At 44.3% G+C, this 27,296-nt stretch overlaps 1 protein-coding gene across 5 annotated transcripts; it reads right to left on the bottom strand.

Annotated features, from left to right (window-relative positions):
• Positions 1–1,295: 1,295 nt before the first annotated feature.
• Positions 1,296–25,936, bottom strand: GLYR1 (glyoxylate reductase 1 homolog). 5 transcript variants are annotated; one of them, XM_054390819.1, is made up of 16 exons: positions 25,886–25,936; positions 23,752–23,788; positions 22,512–22,591; positions 15,156–15,294; positions 14,351–14,593; positions 11,397–11,483; positions 10,316–10,372; positions 9,206–9,256; positions 9,016–9,089; positions 7,079–7,178; positions 5,804–5,914; positions 5,434–5,535; positions 3,851–4,013; positions 3,259–3,438; positions 2,634–2,758; positions 1,296–2,277 (listed from the first exon to the last, which is right to left on the bottom strand). In XM_054390819.1, the coding sequence occupies exons 1-16, from the start codon at positions 25,921–25,923 to the stop codon at positions 2,203–2,205; spliced, it is 1,662 nt and encodes a 553-aa protein (XP_054246794.1). In that variant the 5' UTR covers positions 25,924–25,936; the 3' UTR covers positions 1,296–2,202. The 5 variants fall into 5 exon arrangements, with proteins under 5 accessions (XP_054246794.1, XP_054246795.1, XP_054246797.1 ...); XM_054390820.1 differs by having other exon boundaries at positions 5,804–5,896; XM_054390822.1 differs by lacking the exon at positions 9,206–9,256.
• Positions 25,937–27,296: the final 1,360 nt, after the last annotated feature.

The following is a 27,296-nucleotide window of genomic DNA, read 5'->3' as shown; positions in this document are numbered from 1 at the left end:
CTGAGTTAACCAAGGACTTCTGAGCACTAAGAGCTGAGTTAACCAAGGACTTCTGAGCACTAAGAGCTGAGTTAACCAAGGACTTCTGGATGGGGGAAATGCAAGTGTGTCAGAAGCAGGCTAATGGTTGGTTACCTGGTGTACTTATGTGTGCCTTTAATATAAGCATCTGCATGCAGGATGACAGTTGCACTGCCAAAGAAACGTTTTATGTGTAACTAGTATTGTTCACATATCCCACTGACAAAGGGGAAAGTGATGGCCAACACATGGAAGAGATGTTCTCCACAGGACACAATTCATAACACAGTATCAGCCCACAAGAAGTAGTGATCAGGGGAGGTGAAATACTCAAGTAACACTGAGGGCATTAGATGCTGTGGTTTGCAATAAGTGTCTGATACTTCCTCTGTTTCTTAACAAGATGCCTGTGAACAAAGCAGCCTGTGCTGCACAAAGCAAGATGGGCAAAAAATCCTAACTCACAGGAAAATTTCTCTACACAGCCATTAGGTTCCTAGAAAAAATAAGATGATGGGAAGAGCAGAACTCAGGGATTCAAAAGAACATGGTTTAATTTGAATTTGTTTTCTTTCCTTTCAGAATCCCAACCTAAGGGAGGAGATTATGCCACTGAGAAGTGATTTTGGCCAATAAAGTTTCTTACTGGCATTTTTCTACCTCTCAAATCTAAAAATGCAAGAACCCTCTTAAAAGGCTAATACTGAGAACAATTTAACCAAAAAAAACCCAAACCCCAACAAAACAACCAAACATACTCTGTTTGCATCCTTTGGACTCTGGGTTTCTCTGCTATCAACACTAGAGAGCATCTCTGCTCTCTAGCCTTGGCATCTACAGTTCAAGTCCATTTCCAGATTAAAGCCCAGCAATGGTCTTAGCTTCCTATTTTATCTGCCAGTCTTTCTAGGATTTGGTATCTGGTCATGAGCAGAGTCACAGGTCCAGGGAAAAGTCTAACGCTGTGCTAGTGTTGTACCCAGAGTAGTAATACTTAGAACATGTATGGAAAATCTGACATGTATGAAGATTAGTAATCAGCACACAAAAACTTCCCTGTGAGGTAGGTAATCATCACATACCTTTAGAGATGGGCAAACAGACTAAGACATTTGATGACCATGCAAAGGCTAGAGAGAGCACGTGGAAAGGAGCTCAAGATTCTCAGTCTCTTGGCTCTACAAACATTCTTCTTGCCTCTTTCAGAGTCATCACTCTGCCTGTGACACTGCTACAACCCAAGACACCCACCCCCATCCCCAACCCAACCTAGAAGTAAAGCAACACAGGCTAAGGCCAGGAGAAACCCTAAGGTTTGTTCCTTCCCTAAATAAAATATCTCTGGCCCAGTTTTAGGTTGCATTTCTCTTGCAGTTTTCTATGCAAACATGCTGACCTCCAGTGCTGCATGTGGGATGGGCAGATGTGACTAGCCTTTTAGGAGGCTCATTTACACTGGCATTCTCTCATTTTCAGTATGTTTGTGTTCCCTAAGCTATAGCTGTCTGTACAGGGGAAGACATGGATGCAATCTCTTCTTCTTAACAGCACAAGGAACTCCTCTAGCAAGGTGCTGGGAAAGTGGAAGTTTAAAAAGAAACAGAATCAAGACAGTGTTGCATACAACCCCATTACCTTCTGGAACTGCCATTCTCCTCCATGGGAGGTGCTTTGTTCTCTGCCAGTGGCTGATTAACAGGAATGCCCCTCACCTTACTTGGGACCAAGGACTTTAATGATATTCACAGGTAGATGGGATGTATGTCACCTGCCTCCTTAATGCAGAGGGTCCAACACACGCATTATTTCACAGCAAGGAGAAAAGGGATCATTAGAAACAGCATCTTAGACAAGCATACAAAGAGGAAAATAAAAGCAGCCAAGCAGCAGATTTCTGGCAGAGTTGCCTCAGAGCTTCTGAACAAGCCGCCACTGTTCTGTTCCATGACTGTCAGTGCATGGCATGGATTTTTCTAATTAGACTGCAGCAATCCGAGCCCCCTCCTCCCCACCTTCTGCCACCAGGGGAAGGCTCACCACAGCAGCTGCCTCCGTGGCAGATCTCAAAGTCTGTTTATAAAAGGAAATGGAGAGACAGAGATGGACTGGTCCAGAGTTAAAACCCAGTATCATAATAATATTAATCAATAATCATAGTATTAACAGTAAGAACGGTGCAGCCTAGTGGATATAGGCCCTGTACACTGCAGACATGTCGTTGTCTGATTGGTCCAATGCCTTTGCTCTTTTATAGACCTAGAGAAAAGAAATCAGAAAAATATCAGTGCCCACTCTTGTGCAAAGCCTTTCTGCAGCAGAAAAAAAATTCTCTGCTGCACTGCATACCAGAGAACTGCACAGTATGTCAAGTAATTAGAACAGTGCACGTCAGAATGCACCAGGTCTTGCCAAGGCCATCTGTGTTTACTGGTCTGACATTCTAAGGCCTTCTACAATCAAAACAAATCCAATTCCATCCAAGCCAAAATATATTTCAGTTACTGCTCCCTTGTCTTACAGATGATGTCATTCTTAGATTTTTGTCTCTTCTTGACAAATGGCTCTATTGAAGAAATGCTGAGTAACACATCTGAATGCTGAACAGCTCTTACCTCGTTGGCAGCAGCTGCCATGGGAGTTGGGTGGTTGACAGAATCGCCCAGTGCAATAGCTAATCTAAGATCCTTCTGTATGTATTTCAGGTAGAAATCAGGTTTAAAGTTTCCTTGCAAGATATCTGTCAATATGAATGCGGGCAAAAAATAAGCATGACAAAAGTAAACCAAGCCCGTGCTGCAAGGGCATGCAATTCAACATCAAACTTCCCTTTCCCATGCTGATCACCAGGAACACTGCTTTTAGCTCTTCTGTTTCTCTGCTCTCTATCTTCATCTGGCCACAGCAGATACTATTGCCCAGTGACAAAGTGAGCTCACATTTCTAAGCAGCTTGCCCTCCATTTCATTTATTACCCTGCCCCAATAAAACCTTCACTGTGAGCTCAAGTCTTAAGCAGGCTGTAGATAATGCAGAACTTGGAGTGGATTCTCAGAAGCCCTGGCTATGAAAGGGAAGGAATGGAAGTCAGGTCTTCATTTCCAGAATGCTTAAAACACCCAGAATCCCAGGCTGATGAAGATGGAATGGTTATTGTCTCCCTTTTGCCATTATTTGAAATGCTGCTAGGCTGTGATAAACGTCCTATAAAACAAAAGAAACAATGGAAGAGAACTTTACTTTGGCACTTCTGGTCCAGGAAGATGCTGGCGAGTTGTCCCTGATTGAGGATATCCAGAAGGGTCTGTTGGGACTGGCCAGTCACTTGAGCCAAAGTCAGTCCTTCTGCTATCGTTGCCATGAAGCTGCCTTGGACCATGTTCACAATCAGCATCATCTTGGCAGCATTGCCTACTTCACCTGGGAGTAAGACATATCATTGGCCATTCCTCCAGAAGAGACACAGGAGCCTTACTCCCCCATCCCACATAGTATTACCACTACTGGACCCTCCATATCAAGCACTTGGCACCTCTCCCTTCCACTGAAGGCTTCAGAAAACTTACCCATTTTCTAAGCACTCAAAAAGAAGAGAGAAATCATAACAAAGTATGATGCAAAATACAAAGCAACATGGATCCTCCAAAATGAACCAGCATTCAAAACAGAAAACTCAGGCTGGAGGCTCTGAAATTGGCCAAGTTCCAGCAGAGCAGGCCAGCTTCCCACACTGCCCAAGGAGACAAGAAACAGGCCTCTCAGACTCTTTGCTGCACTCCCAGTCCTTGCACTGTCCAGGAAACCGCTATCAGGCCCTTTATGTTTTAATTACCTAGAAAAAAAGAGGTTTTCCCCATCGCTTGGAAACAGCTACTGCAGTCCTCATATAACCCCCTGTCGCCAGCTGCTAGGATCACAAGCATCCCATCATTGGAAAGCTGCTGGTTTCCTGAGACTGGGGCTTCCAAAAAGCGACCGCCCCGGGACACTATCACCTGGAAAAAGAGTAGGGCTGGTTAATTGTGCATGAATAGCAGGCACTGGTGCTGAGCAGGCAGCACAGCAACAGCTTTGTTTAGGGGACTCCTGGCCCTGAAGACAGAATTTAAAAGCAGAACAATGATCAGAGGCTGGAGCACCTTCCAGGCTGAGAGAGTTGCAGCTCTTCAGCTTTGAGAGGAGAAGGCTTCAGGGAGACTTTAGAACAGCCTTCCAGTACCTGAAGGGGCTACAGGAGAGCTGAAGAGGGACTTTTGACAAGGGCTTATAGTGACAAGACAAGGGGCAATGGCTTTGAGCTGAAAAGGGCAGATTTAGACTGGAGATTAGGATGAAATTCTTTCCAGTGAGTGTGGTGAGACACTGGAACAGGTTGCTCAGGGAGGTTGTGGATGCCCCCTCTACAGAAGTGTTCAGGGCCAGGTTGGATGAGGCCTTAAGCAACTTCATCGAGGGGCTGGGTGTCCCTGCCCATGGCAGGGGAGTTGGAACTGGATGATCTTTAAGGTCCCTTCCAACCCAAATCATCCAATGAACAAGTAGCTCAGACATATAAACATGAGAGGAAAGCACTGATGCTTTGATCCTGCAAAGGGTGCTTGAGACCAAAAGTTGCCTTCACACTCCAGCAACACTTTCCTTCACCCACCACTAGCATGCATGTTTTAAGCCATCAGCTGAGGTGCTTTTGCCATGGCACACTGTGAAGGCCAAGGAACCAGTGCCAGAGTTGTACATCTGGGGGTAGGAATCTCAGAAGCTTGACTGTTAGAGTGTTTTCCCCAGAGGAAATGCCTTTGGCAGATCTCTTCAGGCAGAGGTTTACTAATATGTATGACTTCATTTTCCAAATTCATGTCACACTATCTTCACCAAAACTAGCTCCCTCTCCCCATGCAACAACATTAGGACAACGTCATTAGGACAAACAATAACGATCGAGGTGCCAAAGAGGAAATCGCAGATACCCCATCAGAAAGAATCAGAACACTTCTCCAGAAATCCTCTATAATGATATTTCTACTAAATGAAACATGAAGGTGTTCTTGCTCCCCAGCCATAACATTTAAAATAAGCAGATTTATCAATTTAAGGACACTTATTCATCCAGACAGCACCCTGTCCTTCAGTTTGCCACAGAACACATATTTGGCTACAAGTACTTCTTAAGGGATCAAAACTTGGCTGACTCTTTGCATTGGTGCCAGCTAACAGCCCTGCCAAACCTACAGGCTTTGCTGGTCAAGATTTGACAGTTCACTCTGTCTTAATTGCCTGGAACTTGAGTATCTCCTGAAAGGAGCCCAGAAATCTCCAGAAGCAACTTTATTATCAACAGCTTACTGCCTGGAGCCGCAAGAAGTGCAGTGCTGCTGCTGAATCACAGATGTTAGAAGTTCAGTTCAAAGTGATTACCTGGGCCAGCTCTGTCACTGTATCTGCATCCACAGTGGACATGTCGACGTAGCACTTCCCTGGGCGAATCCCTTGCAACACCCCACTCGGACCCAGTACCAGCTGTGGGGAACAGAAGAGCGGTAAAGCAATAGGGTGTCTGCAGAGAAAGTCCAACCCTGCAGGACAGGTTTGATAGAGGGCTATCAAAACCTACCCCTCAGGATTATTATTGTTCAAAAGCACGATTTTTGTTGGGACATTTATTTTGAGAGAGCTGCGCTGCCCAGCATCTACACTGCCCCGTGTTACCATGGTTAGTTGGAATCAGAACTGGCATGCAGTATTTTGTAGTCTAGCTGGTGGAGGTAAAATAAGAGCTAATCCTTACATCCTTCGCTGCTTTTGGATCTGATACACAGGCAAAGGTGATGTCACAGGTGGAGACAACTTCAGCGGGGGTTCTTCCCAGCCTTGCCCCCTCCTGGATGAACAAATCACACTGCAAAAGTCACAAATTCAAACGTAAGACAAATCAAGTATAGAGGAAATGGGTTCTCTAGCATTTTGCTGCGACAGACTGAGCTGGTAGACCAAACTTAAAAGGAGTCAGGCATATTAATTACATAGCAAGTGGGTTGCCTTCTGTTTCTCTGTCCACACACAAAAGGGACTCTTTTGCAGATTTTCTGAAACCCCAAATGAAAGTAAGACAGAGGAAAAGAGAATGCTTAGGTGAAAGAAGAGATTGAATGTTGTGAGTTTTGGAGAAGAGATGAGGAGATAAAAAACCTGGTTACAGAAATAGCAAAAGGTGTTACTGGAAAGTAAACAGGAATATGCACAGCTGAGACTGAGAATGGTGGTTTAGTGGGCTGCTGCTTCAGAATCCTCACTCCTTCTTACTCCATGCCTTCATGCCATCCATCTTTTGCAGTTAAAAAAGAAAATCTTTTAATCCCTTTTGACACAGTAACCACTTTGCCCTTCTTGTCTCTAATTTTCCACAGTATTATTATAGCACCATGTCTCCCCAAGTTACCTCCTTTTCTTTCTGCACTACAAAGAGTGACACTAGCTAGAACACAGGTTAAATGTAAGCTCCATTTGCACTTTGAATATACCTATAAAATCCTTCTCACCCTGGTTTTATGACAGAGCAAGTTTTCAACAGAACCTTTGCTACTGTAACATGAAGAGAGCAATGGATGTGTAGATGAAGCTGTGGTCAAGCACTGCATCTTACCACACCACTGCAAGGATCAGCCCCCCAGCACCTGCTCTTTTTGTTCAGCTCCATGACACAATGACTTGACCATTTACATCAGCAGCATTTCCAGAGGCACTTCACATTGCATTCCTCAACACATACATAAGGTTGTGATTTTTCTGGCAACTCTCTCACATACAACACAGCAACAGGGTTGGGACTGCTCCCATAAAAGTGACTGTACTAGGACAGACTACAGCTTCACCTAGTCCACAGTGGCTACTACCAAGCCCCTAGGAAGTAATAACAGAACAAGGTGGCAAACATACTTGTGTTTCTTTGGTACCCTCTCCCAGGCACCACTGCCTGGTGACTCCAGGCCTCCCTGAGCCAAGAGGTGGTAATTACATGTTGAGGAAAGGTGAATTATCACCTGTACCTTAAGCACAGGCTTACCTTCTCAGCAGTCCGGTTCCAGACAGTGACAGTGTGACCCATCTTTAGTAAGTTGGAGACAATGCCACTTCCCATCAAGCCAAGTCCAAGAAATCCTATCCTGAGGGGAAGAGACAAACATTAATGCAACAAAAGGCAGTTGGTGTCAGCCTCTCAAGGCCTTGGAAATGAAGAGCAAACCCTGGAGCTTCACCAGGTGAAAAAGCCCCAACCCATAACAAAACCAAACATGTTTCATTGCAGCCACAGCTAGAAGGGGCAGCTACTGACCTTTAACATCAAGCTGGTATTTATTTTGCTTACCAAGCATTCCTAACCATTTCCTGAACAAAGTCTTCAGTCTGCTTCAAAAATCTACCTAAATATTAAAATCTGGGTGGTCTGGGGTTTTTTTGTTGGTGGGTTTTTTTTTTTTCCTGTTTGGAGGGGTTGGTTGGTTTGTTTTGTTAAAATTGCTGTTCTTGTGTTTTCTGTTGCCAGCCACTGCCTTCCTGAAGATAAAGAGAACATTCAGAGATCAGCAAGTGCTTCTCTTAATTAACCCTCTGATTTTTAAGCTAACTCAGATGAATGATGACTTGCTTATGCTACTGAACAACACATTATAATCTTGACTTTAATAAAATCCAGCAAGGACTACTGGGCTAAGCACCACACACACAGCAGAGATGCAATCACCAGTCTACAGCTACAATTTTGGACAGAGGCAGGAAGGAAGAAACAGGCCAGAATAGGACAGCACAAGTGGCAACAATGTGGTCCCAGATACGCGCTGCCTTCCCCCACACCGCTCCCTCCTCTCCTCAAAGCTGGCAAGAGTTTTCCTTCCCCAATTCCAGAAAAAGACAACAAGTTGTATCCCTACAGTTACTTGCAAGAGGAATTCATTTGCAGCCATTGTTGCAAGGATCTTATCACACATCTGCAGTTAGCTTCATACCAAACCCACAGCTCCAGTGGGAGACGGCGAAGGGCTCAGTTACCGTCTGACGTAACTTCACCAGGAAACCTGCCTGGTAATTCCCCAGTTAGTTCTTCAGAATCAGCCACACTACAGATGCACTGTGGCTTTTGCAAGCCACCTGCCCTCTCCCAGCTAGCCAAGCTGCTTTTTGTTGGAGCAAACTAATTTAGACAAGTCAGAGCAAGTCTCTATAGGCTCCTTAAACAGGACAAACAAGGTCCAACTATTTTGAAGGCTCCAAAACAGAGAAGATATTCTTTCTCTCCCAACCCACCTCTGAGCCACGCTTTCCTGAGAGACTGTTTTACCTGAACAGCTTCATCGTTATTTTGGTGCCCCTGGAGTACAGCTGAGAACTGACATCCCATGAAAACGACCCCAACGGCAAACAGCAAGCTGTGGCCTGAACTCAATTTGAACAGAGCGGAAGTTACAGAGTGAAACAGGAAGCTCAAGTTAGGCTTCTCTCACTCTAGAAAGGAGAAGGGGGGTGTGTTAGAAGAAACCAGAAAGCTCACATGCTACACAGCAAGGCTCTTGTGCTGGGAGAACACGCCTCCCTCTTCCTCTTGTCTTCTACGTGCTCAGAAGAATGACTAAATAACCCCAGCCAACTGCCAGGCACTACTGGAGAAAGATACCCTTTTATCTTCCTGCCTCACACAGCACTCAAACACTGCTGCTCCATGCTCTGCCCTGCAGCAAAAGGGCAACTGCAGAAAAGTCCTGAATTGCAAACGTATCCAGATCAGATCCTACTCTGAATTTTTCTACTGTAGAACCCCTGTTTTTAGCTGCCTCCCTTCCCCCCTGCCCCCCAAATCAGGATTTCACACAAGGACAGAGAAGACCTGTAGTTAGAGGGAAACGTTAGGTTTATTTATTCTCAGTGACAAGCTGGATAATGGCTGCATGTATGAGCTGGCAAGGAGAAAAAGGAAGGGAAATGGCTGAAGTGCGTTGGAGATCTTACTTTTTGTCTGTAGGTGTGATACTGCCATTGACTGCTGTGCTGTCTGCTGCCTGGATGGAGGTGGATCCTGTTTCCTGGGAGGGGGAGGGAGGGAGGAAGAGGAAGAAAAAAAATACAGTGCACAGCTCTGAAGGAACTGCAACTCCCCATTACAGTAAGGAAAAGCCATCGAAACTAAGATCTGCCTTACCTCTTCACAAACCTTCAGCTTCTTTGTGATGGCTTGATAGCAGACAGTTGGCTGTATGGAGAAGACAAAGCGTTCAAGGCAAGGACCGTGCTGATTTGCTCTGCTGAGCTAATTTCTTTGTTACATATCTTTGTCACATAGAAACAGGCAGCTCACCTACCCACCACCATCTGCAAGCAGGAAAATTCTAGAGCTTCCCTCAATGGGAGAAGATAAAAATCTATTCCAACATACTAAGCTCTTCCTTTCCCATCCTGCCCAAGCAATTCAGCCTGTCTTACGACACAGCTACTACAAATTCCTTTCTGCAGTTCATGTAACAAGCTCCTCTGAAGGTAAGGATCCAGGGCCTTCCTAGTCTCACATTTGGCCCAAAGAGAACAGACCTCTAAAGCCTGCCATGGAGCACCTTGCCTTGTATCTGCTCAGTATGTCAATGCAACTGTGGAAGCAAAACCTCCTTGTCACCATGAGAAGGCACACTGCTTTCAACAAATGTTAAGGTGCAGATTGCTCCGTCCTATACTGCTTTTACTGTGAGTTTATCTAGATTAAAACTGCTCTTAATCCTTCTGGCTCTACCCAGATTCTCAGCTAGATGCAAATATTTTGTCATTTAATTTGATCTTTCCTTTTCTTCCTCATGTTTACTGCTGAAGACAAAATCTTGCAAGGCTTCTGACTCTCAGGAGATAGATTTGATATATTTCACATGGAGCTTTTCTGGTCCTGGAAATTCTCCTGCCATATTCAGTTAATTGACAAATTAATCCAAATGAAGGAACCAGTAGGACAACCAGAGACAAATAACAGGGCTGTTAAACAGAAAAAAGTACTTTCCCTACCCCTCAATGTTCAATCCACAGAATTTACTACAACAGAGCTGTCAAATCCTGCTGCTAGATAATTTTTAATTACTTCAACTATTCATTCTACTCATTGCTAAATCACTTTTAAACCTTAAGGTTAGGAAGTAATTGAACTACAAAATTGCATGTGAGAATCTAATTGCTGCTAGCCCTTAAAGAACAGAACTTCCTATCTCCTCATGCTTAATCCGAGCAAAGGGCAGGATGCCAACTTAAGACATACCAGCAGCTAAATGCTCACCTTCTCTGTCTGGCTCAGCAGGAAGTGATGAAAATGTGGATCGCTGTCCTTCACAGGCTACAAATAGAGAAATACAGGCTCAGAAACATTCACAGAGAGTCACTGAGCAACCACAACACATTTTCCTTGTTCTCTCAAGCTGCATGAGAATAGCTTAAGGTGGAAAATATAAAATGTATCAGCTGTATCAGGCAGCCTGTTTCAGTTAAGCAGTTTGCATTGTGTTTCATTCACAAAACGAAAGCCATTCCTGCCAAATTTCTCATTTTTGGACATCTGTAGGAAAACCAAAGCTTATGAACAAGATTAAGAGATCTCACATCCTGCTCTTTCCAAGGGAATGAAAACATTTCCTTTCCCTCTTTCAAGGAACTCCTTAGAAGAGTACTCTGGGAATTGGCTGGAGATTACACCTAGTACTGTCACATGCTAGGTAAATCATATTAACAGCAACAAGGGCCACAGGCCCAGGCATCTCAGCTTCTCAGTGAGCACCACGTGTGCTAGCCCAGTCACATTGCTCTTACTCAGCTTCACTGATCACTTATGTAGTAATGCACAAATATGCAAGGTTTCCAAAAGCTGCTTATGAGGGAAATCAAATGAAACCACCCCATACCCGGACAGGGAGAGACTACCCACATCATATTCTCCAACTTTGGGAAGCCAGTCCCAGAAATACTTTTGAAACAAGAAGTTAAAAAATGAGTGCAGCAAGTGTGAATCTGCAAATGGTTCCACAAGGACTGAACTCTCACTTCCCAGTCCTGGGCACTTCTTAGGTGCCCAGGATCACAGAATGTTAGAGGATGGAAGGGATCTCCAGAGAGTGAGTCCAACTCCCCCGCCAAAAGCAGGATCGCTTAGGGTAGTCCACACAAAAATGCATCCAGGCAGGTTTTGAAAGTCTCCAGAGAAGGAAGGATGCTGTCTAGCTTTGTTACACCACACAATGACAAATCAAGAGTGTTTTGGTTTGTTCCTACAGGAGGAAGAAATCTCACTATTTTACAGCACAAAGGTTCTAAATTTGCTTCCACAAACTCATTCCCTAGATCACACACATTGTAAAGTTTCTCACCTCACTGACGCTTGGTGGCCATTTAAATCCAGCCACTGTTCCAGTCATCACCCTCTTCACTGTACTTGATTCTGGAATTGTGAGGTCCTGAGGAGATACAAGGAGGATCAGAAAGAGCTTACAATCTGGCTCAGTGGCTGGCCACAGCATGTTGATCATGAGCACACGTACAGAGTTCTGAAAAGCACTACAAATGCCTTCCATTTCACATGTCTTTCCATGAAATGTTCATATTTTACACAGAGTATTGTCAGCACAAGTGAGGTGAACAAAATATGAACCACCAACGAAGGAATTCAACCAGTTATGGCTTTGGGAGAATCCATTCTTCAGATGTGAGAGGAATCACTCCATTTGTGTAATCATGCAATAGGCAGAGAAGCAATGAACACACTTCATCCAGCATTTTCCTCTGGTGGATGCAGAAAGCTAAACAAATGAGCGGATATCAGCAGATTCAGAGGTCTGAACTCTTCTAATCCTCCTCTGTCATAAAAAAGTAGCCTACCTGTTAACAGAACCTTCAAAGCATGAGGCTGATAGCCACATCTGCTCAAGTTTTCAGAATCCAGGAGACAAATGGATGAAAGGACTGTCCCATTCACTCAACAGGCCCCCATTTGTAATGTCATGGTAACGCTTCACGCACTGGATTTTCACTGATCAAAATTAATCTTTCCTATTCCCCCCAAAATATATAATGTTAAAATAGGTTTTTATGCTGTAAGCCACAGACATCTAGGGCTTTATGCTATTTGAGGAGAATATGCAGGACTTGCATAGCACGTGTTATCTTACTGAAAGTTCAGAAATGGAATCACATTTTCTCCTCTACGAAACTGCTCCCTGAAAATGCACAGTAGCTTATGTTCACACAGACCCACCAGAGAAGAGCTCTGTTTGTAAAAAAACTAAAGACTCCTGGGGGCAGCTCTGATGCAATTATTTCATCTGTCAGCAGGGACAATTTAGATACCAGGCTCCAACTCCTAAGGTATCTAGGGAGAGCCTTGCACAGTAAATTCTCTTCTGCTCTGATACCTACGAAGTCATGTTGGGCCTTCGCAAATATTCATGTAAGCTAAAAATCAGGGTATATGAATGATCATGCATGCCTACAGAGCATTTCCAGATAGAGCACACCTCAACAACAACCAGATCCTTCAATTATGTGCATCCTTATTACTTGGAAAGCCAGAATTTGGACTGTGACTGGGCCAAAATCCCCCACACCCCAACAAACCCAATCCCAACACTGCAGTAATTCAGGACAATGACATAAATGTTTTCTACCCTAGGGCTAACAATTTGGGAATATTATGAAAACCAAGAAAGAAGAGGAAGAAAAGATTTTTAGAATTGTTTCACAGGCTGAAAATTAAGGCAGAACTGGTATATTTCCATTGCAATTTCTTTCCTTGTCAGTACCTTACTTTCCAGAAGCAATCAGGCTCTTTCCTGCATTAGCTTGCTTATTTTCATGGTCTGTGGCCAGACATGTATCACACAACTGGCCATCTATTTGTGATAAACTATTTAAAACTACTCCACTTGCAATTTGCCAGTAAAATAATTCCTACTACTACAATTAGCTCTCTCAAAGCACTCTGATGCCCAGAGGTAGCTAATACAGTAAAACGTAAGCACACCATGTGTCAGCATGATCAGAATTCTCCCAGCCATTACTTTTGATCAATTTTGAAATTAACCTAGCTCAAAGATACAGAAGTACTTTTCAAGTGGCAAAAAAAAAGGGCTTGCTGGCTTGTTGTAACAAGAATGTGAAGATATGACATTAAAGACAAGAAAGTATGTTGCTGGTGAAATGTTTTCCTGCATCAGTCAAGTCACAAGTTCTGAAATTATTAGTAGGAATTCACAAATAGATATCCACTCCTCCCCTCCTTCAACTCCCCCCAAAAGGAGAAACTGATGGGCTCTGTTGGACAGACTGACTAAACAGAAGCTGGCTCTAACAAAAAGCCAGGATTTCCTTCAGAGCTAGTATCTGAGATGATCAGATTCATTTTACTGCATCAAGAAAGTTTGCTCTTCAACAAATGAAGGACAATCCATTCACAACTTTGGAGATCAAGGACTACCGTCTTGACTTGCATCCTGAAGAACACTGGCAGCAAAGTTTGTGAAGCACAGTGTGATGTGATCCCTCTGAAGCACAGGTGAGCAAGCAGGCTGAAGTCTCCCAATGGTCTTCAGGTGCAGTCTCGGATGGAGCACGTTCATTGGAATAATCCACTGAAATAATTATCCATTTGGAAAGGAAGATCTGGACCACAACAGTGAGTTCCCCAAGAAATAAAAAGGCTGGAACTCTAGATGAGGGTAGACAAAGCACTGGTGGCTATTATTGCCACCTCAACCTCCAGAAATAACAAGGAAGTAATGGGGATAAAATAAGAATGTTCCAAGGTTAGACCTTTATAATGGATGATGGAAATACACCAGAGATGCTGAAACAAATATGATGAATTCTTCTGGTGGATTCCCTAGGCTACAAGAGTTTCTTCTTTAAGACCTAACCCTGAAGAATAGCTTCACTCTCAGTACTGAGAGAGGGTAGGGTGAGTGACCTCTAATTGCCCATCCAAAGTATGTGAAATGGAAGAAGCCAGTAATCAGATGAAGACCCATACCTCTTCACTAATCCTTCCCACAGCAACTGAACTTGAGGAACAGCAAGATGAAAGGTGGAGTCTCAGGACGCAGCTCTCAAAGCCCTCTCAAAGATATGAATAGAGCCGCTCGAATAACTAGCTGGTAAAAACTACAGGAAGGGTCAACACTATGATTGACAAAAGTCTAGTAGTAGTAACTAGGAACAGCTTAAAAAACCTGACACTGAACTGACTCTTCCTGCTGGCCTGCCAGTCATGGTGCCAGTCAACCCTGGAGTCCATCTGCAGAGGGCACTGGCGGACATGCATGACACAAACCTTCTCATCCTTGGGCGGACGCCCCCGCTTTCGGGGACTCTGATCCTGGGCTCTTTTCAAAGGTGACTTTGATCCTCTCTCTGATGAAACAGAAGAGACCCTCTTTTTTCCTTCCCCTGTGCCCTTCTTCGACTTCCCTTCAGACAAACTGGCCTTGCGTTTCTCTTCTCCAGCAGACTGCTTGCCTCTCTCTTCACTGGAATTACGACGATTCTTCTCTTCACTGGAGTTATGGGAAGATGCCTGAGAGATTACAGAATACAAGACGGTAAGGAAAGAAGAGAAGAGCTGGAATGATTTTCATGCAAAACCAAGGATGGGAAGGACTGTGTGCTGATCACTATTGAGCAAACCAACAGCACAGGTACTTGAAAACTAGATCTTTTTTAGCCCTTTGAAGTTGGTGAGTGAAGTTCCTGGTTAGTTCTGCAAAAACAGGTCAGCTTCAGTAAGCAACTGACAGAACAAGCTGCTTGGAAGACTTGCTGGGAGTGCCTGCACATACTATGTACTTCCAACCTACCAAAGATAGCAATCCTAGCCCAAGATTTAAGAGTGATTTATCACATCAACATAAGCAGATCAATTAGCCTCTTCAGTTTCTCCATTAGTTTAACACCATTTTTTTTACCACCAAACAAGACTGAATGGGGAAGAAGAAGGGAAAAAAAAAAAATACCCAAAGGAATGGAAACAAACCAACCACCCCTCAGCTTGCCAGAGGCAACGAACTCCTTTCACATGAAAACACATCTGACCATCATTCATGCCAAGATTTGTTTTGATGCACAAAGAGCCCACTCACCTGGTCCTTGCCTTTGTTTTTTCTAAGAAATTCCTCTACAGCATCCACAGCTTGCTGGAAGCGCTTACCCTTATTAATCTTTATCATTTCCTCTTTGTGAGGGTGATAAGGCTTCAGCTGCTCCACTTTGATCCAAGCACTAGAAATAAACAAAAAAGTATTCAGTTCTATTCTCCAAATAACAACTTTTTCAACCACCCCACTTTTAGAAACACACAGATACACTAACTTTTCTCCAGGGCAACTGGTGACAGCAGCCCAAACTCACTTGCTTTGTACAATCAGAAGGGCTGCAATTTCTGCAGTCACTGGGAACTGCCACTTTCACTTGGTTTCTTTCTTAAGTTTTATATCCTCTCATGCTAAGCAGTGCTCTGCTCTAAGCATTATTCATATTCTTTGTCAGCAAGATGGCTTTTGGATGTGATCAGAGGCACTTAACACAAAGGCAGCTGAGTGACTGCTCCTGTATCACCAGGAAGAAGACCCACGATCAGATGGCTCCCCATAAGGTACCAAATAACCTGAACCTGTTCAGAGGCTGTTGAAAGCAGAGGCCTCACAACAACCTTAAGCCATCAATCCGTTGTTCAAACATACTGTGCACACACACACAAGTGTCTACAAAAACTGGAGAAACCCAAAATTATACAGCTCACAGCATGGCCAACCACAAACCCAGTGAACACTATCACCACAGCCCATTGCTGATTTCTGACATACCTTGAAGTTCTGCACAAAAACACTGTTTTTTGAGGAAAAAAGAACTATTTTCTTCACTGTTGATATTTTAAGATAAACTGGTACAGTGGCAGAGTTAATACCCTGATTGCAGTTCTACGAGGAAATTCAAATGAATTCCCTGTTTCTACCGCTGCTAATTAGGACTTCTTGACATTTCCCAAACGGTTAAGTGGCCAAACACAAGGGGACAACTCCATTTTCCTTCATGCTGACAAACTTTCACCATCCCTTCACTGCAGCTCAGGGGAATGCCATTGCTTTCAACACGGCTTGTGACTCTCTCAGAGATCAGACTACGACCTTCTCTCCCCGGATTCAAACCCAGGCTTATCAGACACACTGCTAAAAAGCCATTTTCATCCTACTGAAAATAGGCCTGCAAAGGTTTGGGCAAAGCTTTTCCTGAGCCAGTAAGGCCAAGAGTGCTTCTTAGCAGACAGCGTCCCAGCACACAGTAAAAACCACACTGATTTTCTCTGGTCCCAGAAGGTCTTTATGCTACAAACACTGATTAGCCATGATTATAGGTTTTAAATGTTCTCCAGTGCAGTCTAGCTCCTGCATGCAGGTGAAGTGGTTTCATTGCTGCCTTTTCAAACACTGTAAGCATGATACAGCTACACTGAACATAAAGGTAATAACAGTAATGCTTTGCTGGGTCTCACTCATCCTCTCCTCACAATGTAGTAAAGCCCAGGCAAGTCCTTCAAACTTCGCTGACATTAGCCATTGCTTGGAATCAGGAATCAACTTGCTTCAAGTGGACTGAAATTTTTGGGTCACATCTGGAGAGATGACACCTCCTGCATCTGACACCATCTCCCACTGCATCCTTCTGCAGAAACTGGCTGCTCCTGACTTGGATGGGTAGATGCTTCTCTGGATTAAAAACTGGTTGATGGCCAAGCTCAAAGAGGAGTGGAGAATGAAGTTAAATCCAGTTGGTGGCTGCTCACCAGTGGTGTTCCCCAGGCATCAGTATGGGGCCAGTTCTGTTTAAAATCTTTATCAATCACCTGGGTAAAGGGATCAAGGCACCCTCAGAAAGTCTGCAGATGACACTACACTAGGTGAGAGTGTTGATCTGCTTAAGGCCAGGAAGGGTCTGCAAAGGGATTTGGACTGGCTGGCTGGCTGGGCTGAGGACAATGGAATGACGTTCAACAAGATCAGGTCCTGCCCTTGGGTCTCAACAAGCCCATGAACACTCCAGGCTTGGGGCAGAATTACTGGAAACTGGCCAGCAGAGAAAGACCTGGAGTGCTGGATGACAGCAGCTGAACATGACCCAGCATGTGCCCAGGTGACCAAGAAGGCCACCAGCATCCTGGCCTGGATCAGCAATAGTGTGGCCAGCAGGAGCAGGCAGTGATTCTGTACCTATACTGGGCACTGGTGAAGCCACACCTCAGTTTTGGGCTCCTCACTCCAAGAAGGACATTGAGGGGCTGGAGTGTGTTCAGAGAAGGGCAACAAAGCTGGTGAAAGGTTTGGAGAACAGGCTGGTGAGGAGCAGCTGAGGGAACTGGGGATGTTTAGTCTGGAGAAGAGGAGGCTGAGAGGAGACACAAACTAAAAAGTGAAAACCAGTCAGGGTTAAAAATATATTAAAAAAAAAAAAAGGTCTTTTCCATTTTAGTTTATTCTTTCTGTGTCACCTACCTGGACAACCTTCTGTAAGACAGGACCACGCTTTTCGACACTAGATGTCCATAAAGCATTTGCATGCAATGTTTCAAACACGTGAAAACAAAACAACTTTCCACCAAACAATTCACGTCATGTGTATGCACAAGATCTCCCTCTGTTAAGCAATAACCTCAGAGCCAATGAAGGCCAATATTTGGACAAGAGGTCTTTAGGATCCAACACATAAAAGGAACCACTATTTCTCTCTGACTCAGCAATGAATTAATGCCCTAGCAAAGCATTAGTTACATTACCAAAGTGTCATATTCAAGAAGAAATTGTATTCATGCACAGAGTCACCTGGCACCTGTAAAGAATGGGCTAAATAGGAAGTGAAAAGATGTAAAAAAGATACATGTTGGTAATGGGTTCCTCTGCTCAGTCCTCCTTACCCTTCCTCAGCTTTTTAAAGCCACTACTCATGCAAAATCCATGTTATACTGAGGAACAATAACCAAAAGTCAGAATGCCTGTAAAGCAGAGCCAAGTTAAAATGTGAGCTGGAGCTGCATGGAAAGCAGTGGCACAGAAGAGACAGAACCAGACATACTAGATTCAAACCCATCACACCAGCTCAGCACAGGCCTTATCCCCCAACTTTCTATCAACTCTCCTCCAGCACAAAGATACCAACTCCTAATGACAAATAGAAGAAATTATAGTAGAGGAATATCCACAAATACTTTTTGCAAGCCTTACAGTTAGGGATGGAAAATAGTGGCACTCTATCTCCAAACTTCTGTTACTAAAGCGTGGGAAAAATGTCATGAGGCTTTACACTGTAGCAGTTTAGCTGTCCACATTAAATCCTAACATAATGAATTTTGAAAGGCTAAGAAGAATTGCTTGGCTATTTACAAGCCCAGTGTGTGTGAGCACACAATAGATAAATCAAGATGAGTTTCCTGCTGTTAAAAGGTAAGGTCAGGATTTTTATCAGTAAAACAACTCGAATGGCTGCACTCTGCAATTTGACACGTCAGCTTGTTAGTGGGGAAAGAACCCACCACAAAAGTGACACACACTGCCAGAATAAACATCCATGCAGCTAAAAGGAGGGGATCTGCAAAGTATTTACACATCCAAAGATATCAGTAAGAGGGGGAAAACTGTTTGACTGTTCATCTTTGGCACTCTGCCTGCAGCTCTGTCTAACAAGGTTCCAGCTGGCTCTGCTATACAGCAGTCTGGCTACAGCAACAGCTCTGCACAGGATAATTTGCTTAAGTAAGAAACACCAGCAATGGAAGCTAACCCTCTCTGTCAGTTTAACCTACACCCCCTGGCTCCAAGAGTACCACCTCCAACACCTGGTTAACTTTATGCAAGTGCTTTCTGATGTCAGGACCCTTAGGGTCATTTTAGAAAGACTACATCCAGAAATTTCTCTCTCTCTGAAGACCAGGGAAAACAGCAGCAGCACAAGACTGGGTGTTTACATACCAGCAGGATAGTGAGGATGGGAAGGCAATGAGTACTCTGCTACTGGACCCAATGGCAACAGGCTGCAGATTATTAGAATCTTGGATTGCAGACTTCCTCTATTTTTCCCTTATTATATCAAGTCAGGAAGTGGCCTTTGACCCCATCTAATTTAGTAAGAGTATTCAATTTGGTAATTCCTGATACTTCAAAATGGTTCTATGAGTAAGAAAGGACTGCTTCAGCTTCCTATCCAGCCCTTGATACAAGTGACTTCCAAGGTCAGTTAGCTGCTACCAAATGTCTAAAAGAGGGGAAGAAGGTGGGGTGGGAGGTGACTGTGTCACACATCTCTGACAACTGCATTTCCCTGAAGTGTGGTGAAATGATACCTGAAAAGCATTGATTCTTTTAGTGTTGTCAATGCCATGCTGGATTTCCAAGCAGGCCATGAAATGTAAGAGTATTTTGAACCAGTCAATGAGCATCACACTGGTGTAGGAAGTATTACTACTCAATTCACAGCTATTCAGGATTTCTCAATTCCTAAACCAGGCAGGATTTAATAAATAACCAAAACCCAGCTACATGCTACACCAAAACCACTTCCAGACTCATCGGTCTATTCTCATTCACCCCTCCACTCAGCATAAATCCATGCACATCAGTTCATACTTGCAAGCAGGTTTCTCCTTTATCTTTGGTATGGCAAACTAGAGCCACGTAAGTCACAAGGAAGCAATTGCTATCGAGCTTGAACCAGGGCATTTCTGGCCACAGCAGCCACCTGGGAATCTTCAGAAGGAAACAAATCCATCAAGTCTGAGATTGCCTACCCATTGACAACCTGGCTGGCAATCACCCTCAGCAGTTTGTGAGAGGGATTCTGTCTACCAACTAGCATCACCTCCACCTCACACACAGCTCACACACAGCTCAAACAGGTGAATACCTCCTATCCAAGTCCTTACCTATTACTGCTCAAGGTTTAACAGGAGAGCTGTAAAAATGTATCAGTGGTAATGCAACCTTATAAACTTGAACGTGGCAGCAACATGCACCAGAGTACCAGTATAAGTTAGTAAACTCATCATGCCATGGAGCAGTCAGTGATGGAGCTCTGCATCCTCCTATTCATGCTGCTCATTATGCAAAGCTGTGACACTTTGTCTGGTATCTGTTTCCACTTACTGCTTATACGCATCTAGAAAAAAAATTAGCTGCAAAACATTGTTGTACTTGCACAAAATAAGGAAAGGGATTTTCTTTTCAAGCTCACATTAAGTGAGACCAGGTAAGTTTTTCCTGATTTGGTTTGCTGACTGTGCTCAAAGATAGGATTTTCTCAGCAGCAGCCTGGTTAGAACAGCACAGCTCCAGCCTGCACGCTCTTTAAGCCAAGTTGGACAGAACAGACACACCAGCTTCTCTCTTAAAAATAACATTGATGGACAGACAAAAGAAGAACAAAGGGTACAGTATGTATTCAGATTTAATTTTCAGGTAGGGTATGCCAGTCAAAGTGAGCAAATTCCTAAATCAGCATTATCTAGCAAGAAATTATTGAAGTTCACAAGCTGGAGATGGGAGGGGGAGACATGACAACAACCACACTGTGGTTGTTACTGTGCCAGACAAGGGGATGTTAGCAAGCCACAGCTCTAAAATCATGTCACAAATCCTGATTATTTTGCAGCTCTGAACAACCATTTGCAATCATGCTGCTAATCTCAGCTACAGTAATCCAGACATATGACCCCTTTTCCCAAACTTGAATAAAAACATCTCTGTATTTGATTCGGTAATGTGAAATACAAGAATGGAGAACAAGCAATCAGAACAGGGACAGTGAATCTCCTCCACGTTTAGAAGTTGATTAGCTCAAATAAACACATCTAACAACAACATAACCATCAAAAAAACCCATTCTCTGCCCTCAAATCAACCTTCACCTGCCTTACATTACTAGTGACTCAACAAATGTTCCCACTGATATGCAACATTCACTTCTACCCCATCAAGTTCACACTTCAGTTCTCAGTGGAAAATTATTTTAAAGCATTGAGAAAAAATAATTTAGCAGTCAAAAACATTTTCCTTAAGAAACATCCATTAAGTGGTCTTGGTTCTTGCTCCTTTTTTTCCCAAAAGGATTTCCAGTCTTCTACAGAGATTTGCAATCTTCTCCCTTACTGCAAGACTTAATACAAAAAATAAAGACAATTACTTCAAAATTAGTTTCATGAAATACCCAAATTCTCAGGCTTGGTTGGGGTTTGTTTGTTTAGGCTGTTTCTTTTGTTTTGTTTTTTTTTTTTCCCTCCACTGTGTAATTACCTAAGAAAACCATGATTTTGTACATGTGTTTGGAATCAATAAATTCTCCCTTACCAAAAGGTAGTCTACAACAGCTTTAGCTTTCCTCTCCTGTAGAGTCTTCTCAAAGAAGAGCAAGAATATTTTCAGTCCCTAGGTAACAGTATACTCTTTTACAAATGGCAAGTATTCAGCTGCTTTATTCTTCTGGCAGAAGAACAGAATCATAGAATGTATCTGGTTGGAAGAGACCTCCAAGATCATCCAGTCCATCCCTCGAACCAGCACTGAAGGGTCAACACTAAACCATGTCCTCTTCTCCAGATTGAACAACCCCAGCTCCCTCAGGTGCTCCTCGTAGCCCAGGTGCTCCAGGCCCTTCCTGAACTTCACTGCTCTTCTCTGGACACACTCCAGCCCCTCAATGCCCTTCCTATAGTGAGGGGCCTAGAACTGAACTCAATACTGAAGGGGTGGCCTCACCAGTGCTGAGTACAGGGGGACGATCCTCTCCCTGTTCCTGCTGGCCACAGAGTTTCTAATACAAGCCAGGATGCCATTGGCTTTCTTGGCCACTTGGGTACACTGCTGACTCGTATTCAGTCAACTGTCAACCAATACCCCCAGGCCCCTCTCCAAGTCACAGCTTTCCTTTAAGCACACATCCCCAAGTTTGCACCTTACCATAGGGTTGTTGTGACCCAGGTGCAGAACCCAGCACTTGGCCTCCAACCTGTCCAGATCCTGTAGTAAAGCTTCCCTACCCTCTTGCAGGTCAGCATAGCCACCCCATCCAACTTGGTGTCATCTGCAAACTTTCTGAGGGTGCTCTCAATCCCCTCATCCAGATCACTGATGACAAATGCACACTCTCAGCTGTACCTTTCTTATACATGGTTACATGCTAAAAATCGCACCCCGTCACATCATGCCTACTCTCCTAAAAATGGAAAGCCACCAAGAACTTTCTATCACAGTGGTAACTAAAATGCTGGCATGAGTTATCTAAGACTTTTCGCACTTCACACACACATCAGTGGCTGTAGCATGCAATAATAGTTGACTTTTTTTGTGTGTAGATCAAAGCCAATCCTTCGCAGAGCTACACTGCAAACACTTCTTCCACGTAAGACTCAGACTACAGGGCACAGTATTTTCACCAGGTGAAAACAAGCAGGTACATACTGATCTTCTGTTCCAAAAAACTTCACAAAGAAGCACTTTTTCCCACGAGGTTTCTTCAGATCTTTAGGTGGATTAACAATCTGGTGGTGATCAGAAGTGAAAGTTAAAATGCACATAATAAAAATTTTTACTCAGCAATCTTACTGTCATGTGTTACAGCTGCTTAGAAATTAGCTTTAGTTTTTTTTAATCTGACTAGGAAGCAAACTTGAATGTTGCAAGTCTTTCACACAAATATATAAACTGTGCATTTCCTTAGCCATGGGTATGCTGCAGCAGTGATACAAACTCCAGCGATACATCACTGCATTCGCAGTGACACTTCCTTTTCCCTATCCCAAGCTTTTTTTTTTTTAAATTTAGAAAGCCAAATGGCATTAATAAAAGTTTGTTCAATTAGGTAACTTTTCAAGTTTACGCTTAAAGCTTTGTCTTTTGTCTCAGAACAGATATTAGTAGAGACAAAAGTTGTCTTTCAGTTAGCCAGGTGACACCAGGAAGACTGTAGGGGAGCTTAGACTGAACTTGATCCAATAACCAAACATTTCTGCTTGTCTGCCACACTGACACCTTTGCAGACATCTCAGCACATTTAGTCCTCCTATCTACACTCAAATTAAAAACAAAGTTCTTGCAGAGAAGAAGAAACAATAAAAATGGCAGAGATAATTGAATTTTTAAAAATCTTTTTGGTATTACGTCAGACAAAATTAACCAAACCAGAAGAGAAAGCTTAACTATTCTGTACACCAAGAATTGCTACTCAAAAACTACAGCTCAAAAAATAGTATCTTGAAAAGCCACTTTCTTTTATTATTTAACAAAGTGCACTTAACTAATTTATTATTGGAAGAAAGAAACCTGGCTTGCAGAAAGTGATAGGGATTAAGTAACTAAATTTGGGAAACACAGTCAGTTCCAGAGTTGGATGAACTGTTCTCTGTTGCTTTTAATTTCATCTGAACTAACAGCTGTTAGCGACAGGCTAAACTTCCAGATCAAAGTGGCTGACAGTTTAGATGTGTTGCATTATAAAAGACAAACCCAAACCAAATCCAAAACAAACAAAACTCCTGCAGAAAAAGGAAAAAAAAAACAAGACAACAAAAAAACACCACCACCAAAACCAACAAAAAATCCAATACAAACCAAACAACCAAACCCTCAAAAAATCCAATGAAAACACAATTATAAAAGCAGTAATAAAATAAAGAACCCCAAATCAAACCCCAAAGCTCACCTTTCCTGGCCATGGAGGATACCGTCCCAGCTTCCCCCTGGGGAAAAAAATGAAGCATTAGGTATGAGAAACAGAGAAAAACTACCCATCCCACATCTACCTTTTTGCATTATGTCTTATTTTTCACATTATGAGTTACAACTTAACAGTCAAAACCTTCCATGAAGGGCAAGATGTACAGTTGACACCCAAGCACTGGATATCTGTACCTAAACTAAGCCTCTAAGCAATCTGTTTGAACTTGCTGGGTATCAGAATTTAAATGAACAGCAGCAGCAGCATAGCTACTGCCTGAAGATCCAGTGCTGTTGTAATTATTACTCCTGCAAGAGTGGATATTCCCTCATGAGGAACTGAAAAAATATTGATGCAGGCAATCAAACCAAAGTTCATGTTGATAACTTATATCCAGCTGGGCAGTGAGCAAAGCAGCCACTGATTTCCAGCTCAAGAGAGCTGAAATTCTCACAGGAAAGCATTAACAGCAAGATCCCCTGAAGAGGAATTCCATTACCACATCCTTCAGGTGCTCAACACCACAGTAAGATGTACTAAAGATACAGAAAAGCCACAATAAAGGCAGAAAAGTTTACTTCCTACAGTTGCAAACATTTCCTAATGGAAAACTACACAAAACTAATTCTTTATAAAGGAGAAAAAGCCATCTTAGCAAGGCAGCTTTGTCATTATCTTACCCTTGTCACTTACCTGGGCTGCAGTATTCTCATAAAACCTTATCAGTATTGCAAGAGACTGGCAAAGAACCTGTGGAACCTGCCAGCTCCTGAACAAAAAACTCTCGGGAAGCGGCACTGCAGCCCCTCCCGAGATGGCAGCACTACAGAGCCGGTTCAGATGCAACGGCCAGGCAGGAACATTGCCAGGAGCTGTAACCGTGACCATGTCTCATACTTGAAGTTCCATTCTTTTACTAAACAAGACATTTATCACAGCCTTTCACATGTTACTCTCACTGGTACAGTTCTGTGATGACTCTGGAGATAGTACCTGTCTAAGCTATCACATTCAAAGCTAAAGCAGGACAATCTGCATTCTAACAACGAGAGTTTCTTTTTTGAAAAAAAAAAAATTACTAAAAGGAACCAATCTTTAGTTACTTTACTTGATAAACTAGACAAATTTACAGCACTGTCAGTTTTTCAGACGAGAAACTGCAGTTGTCACAGCCCGAAGCACATGCTTCTTATTATCTAGGATATAAATATAAATGCATGCATTTGCGTGTTGGGGATTAGCTATTTCTTGCAAGCTCTAGCAGGACCCTAACCTATCAAGTACAGCAGCGCCTATGCACTTAAACAATTGGTGCTTACAGGGCTCGATGCAATTGCCTCAGTTCTCCCGATCAGGAAATACAAAAACACGGCTCGCTGCCTATCTGAGGGTAAAACTAGAGTGACAAGGGGAAATGGCTTCTGTAAGCTGTAGCAGGGACATCCCAGCCTGCAAAAAACACGCTGTGCCCCCAGACTGTTGTATTGCTTCATTAAAGCACTGTCAAGAAATAGCATCGTTGCTACGCCTAAACACCTAACTTATTTATGTCAGTTCTCAACTCTCTTGGGAGGAGGCCGTACTTCCAACCTCAAGGATCGCCCCTGTCCCGCTCCCCTCATCCTCTCCATCTTACACAGTTTATTTTATGCGCCGCCTCCTGACAGCCTCCGGTGCCGGCCCGGCTGAAAGCCAGACCTGCCTCCCCATGGCCCACTCCAGATCAGATCGGTGGCCTCTGTGCCTCCTGCCGCCGCCCCTCGCCCCTTCTGACATCGCCCCCGAGAGACAACGGCGGCGAGACCCGCTGCCAGGGCCGCGGCTCCGCCGCCGCCTGCCCTGCTAAGCTCCCCCCGGGCCGCAGCCGCACCTAAAGTCCCCCACGACTACGGGGTGACAGTGCCCGGCCTGTCTCGGCTGCCGCCACGCCACGCTCCCCCGAGCCGGGCACGGGCCGGGCACAGCCCCGCCGTCGCCCCGCCTGCGCCTTCGCTACCACAGGCGGAGTCTCAACCTCGTTCCGCAAGAAGGGTATGCCACACCCGTCCACCGCCGGTTGGCGGGCGCCCGCCGCCGCCCACCTCTGCCCCGCCGCCGCCCGACCTGCACTGCCACTCACCACACCAGGTCTCCGAGCCTCAGACTCACGGCCGCCATCTTACCGACAGAGCCCCCAGCCACACCGCGCACAGCCTGCCGGGACAGGACAGCACCCACTGCGGGGGGGGAGGTGGCGGCAGCGGGGATTGGGCAGCCTCCGTCACGTGGCCGGGAGGGCTGTCACCGGCCGCTCCCCCGAGGCGTGACTGCAGCGACGGCGCTGATTGGTCGTGCGGGTACCGGGATGGTGTCAGGCCCGCGCGGGGCGGGGTAGGGGGCAGTGCCCGGCCCCAGGAGGCCTCTGACGGCTTGGCACTGCTCGCGGGCGGCTCAGGAGGATCTGTCAAATCGAACTTTGTGCTCAGCACGTCGGGGTGATCAGGGAGTTGCTGATGCTCTGCCAGGCCACTCTGGTGCGGGCTGTGGCTCCCGCTCTAGCAATGCCTGCGTTGGTGCTGAGGCCTTTCGTTGGAGCAAAGGGTTCTTGAGGCACCCACGGCAAAGGCCACTGCAGCAGCCACAGAGTAAAGTTGTTTTGTTTTTTTTTTAATAGATTTCACCTTAAGGAAAAATAGAGAATCCTGTTGCTATCCAAGATGACTTGCCCTCAGGATTCTGGATCTTCGTAGTGTCTGGACATCAGAAGACATTTGTGACCTGCACTTGTGACCCCCATTAGAGTAAATTAGGAGGTAGTAGCTTTCAGAACATGGCCTGACCTCAGTCTTCTATTGTAGCAGCCAGGAGATGCTGTCTCTAGCTGACTTTTCCTGATGACTTGCAGTGTTTGGTGCTGCACTTCTGTGTGTTTGATGAAGCCAATTTAACATTTTTTCAAGCATTTTTGTGTCCTCTTCTGCTCTATGCTCTCACAGAAACTTGAATGTAAGTTCCTTAAAGGGCACAAGCTTGATACTGGTGCTGCATAGCTCTAGATACATGCTACCCACTCTACCACTGCTCCGGTTTGATTGCTCTGCTTTTTCTCCCAAATTTGGGTGGATTTAGGTCAAGTATCTTATTCTAAATTAGTGTTTGTCAACTTAATCAGATATATCCTCCTTCTTAAAATACCCCTGTCCTTTTTCAAGAGAGATGCATCATACTAGGAGAAAATGTTCCATCCCAAAAATGTCCCACCCCCAAAAACGGTGTTTTACTTGTTTTGGTAACACCCTGCCCCCTACTTTTCTTCCCTGTATTGATCTTGGCTGCTGACAAAATCAGTGTCTAAGTGCCTGAATGCCTCAGTAAAGGGCTCTGCAGCCATACTGGGATGAAAGTGTTTGCTTCAGTACAAGATAAACCCAGCTGATCCAGAGGGGATGCCCAGGCACGTTAAAGCTTCGGGGCATTGCTGGGCTGGGCTGGGCCTTCCGAAAGCCCAGGGGTGCTTCGTCCGCGGTTCGCACCGCACAGTTAACAAGGCG

Source organism: Indicator indicator, chromosome 22 (genome assembly GCF_027791375.1).
Source record: "Indicator indicator isolate 239-I01 chromosome 22, UM_Iind_1.1, whole genome shotgun sequence".
In the NCBI taxonomy this organism is placed as follows: domain Eukaryota; kingdom Metazoa; phylum Chordata; class Aves; order Piciformes; family Indicatoridae; genus Indicator; species Indicator indicator.
This window is presented reverse-complemented; position numbering and strand designations above follow the sequence as displayed.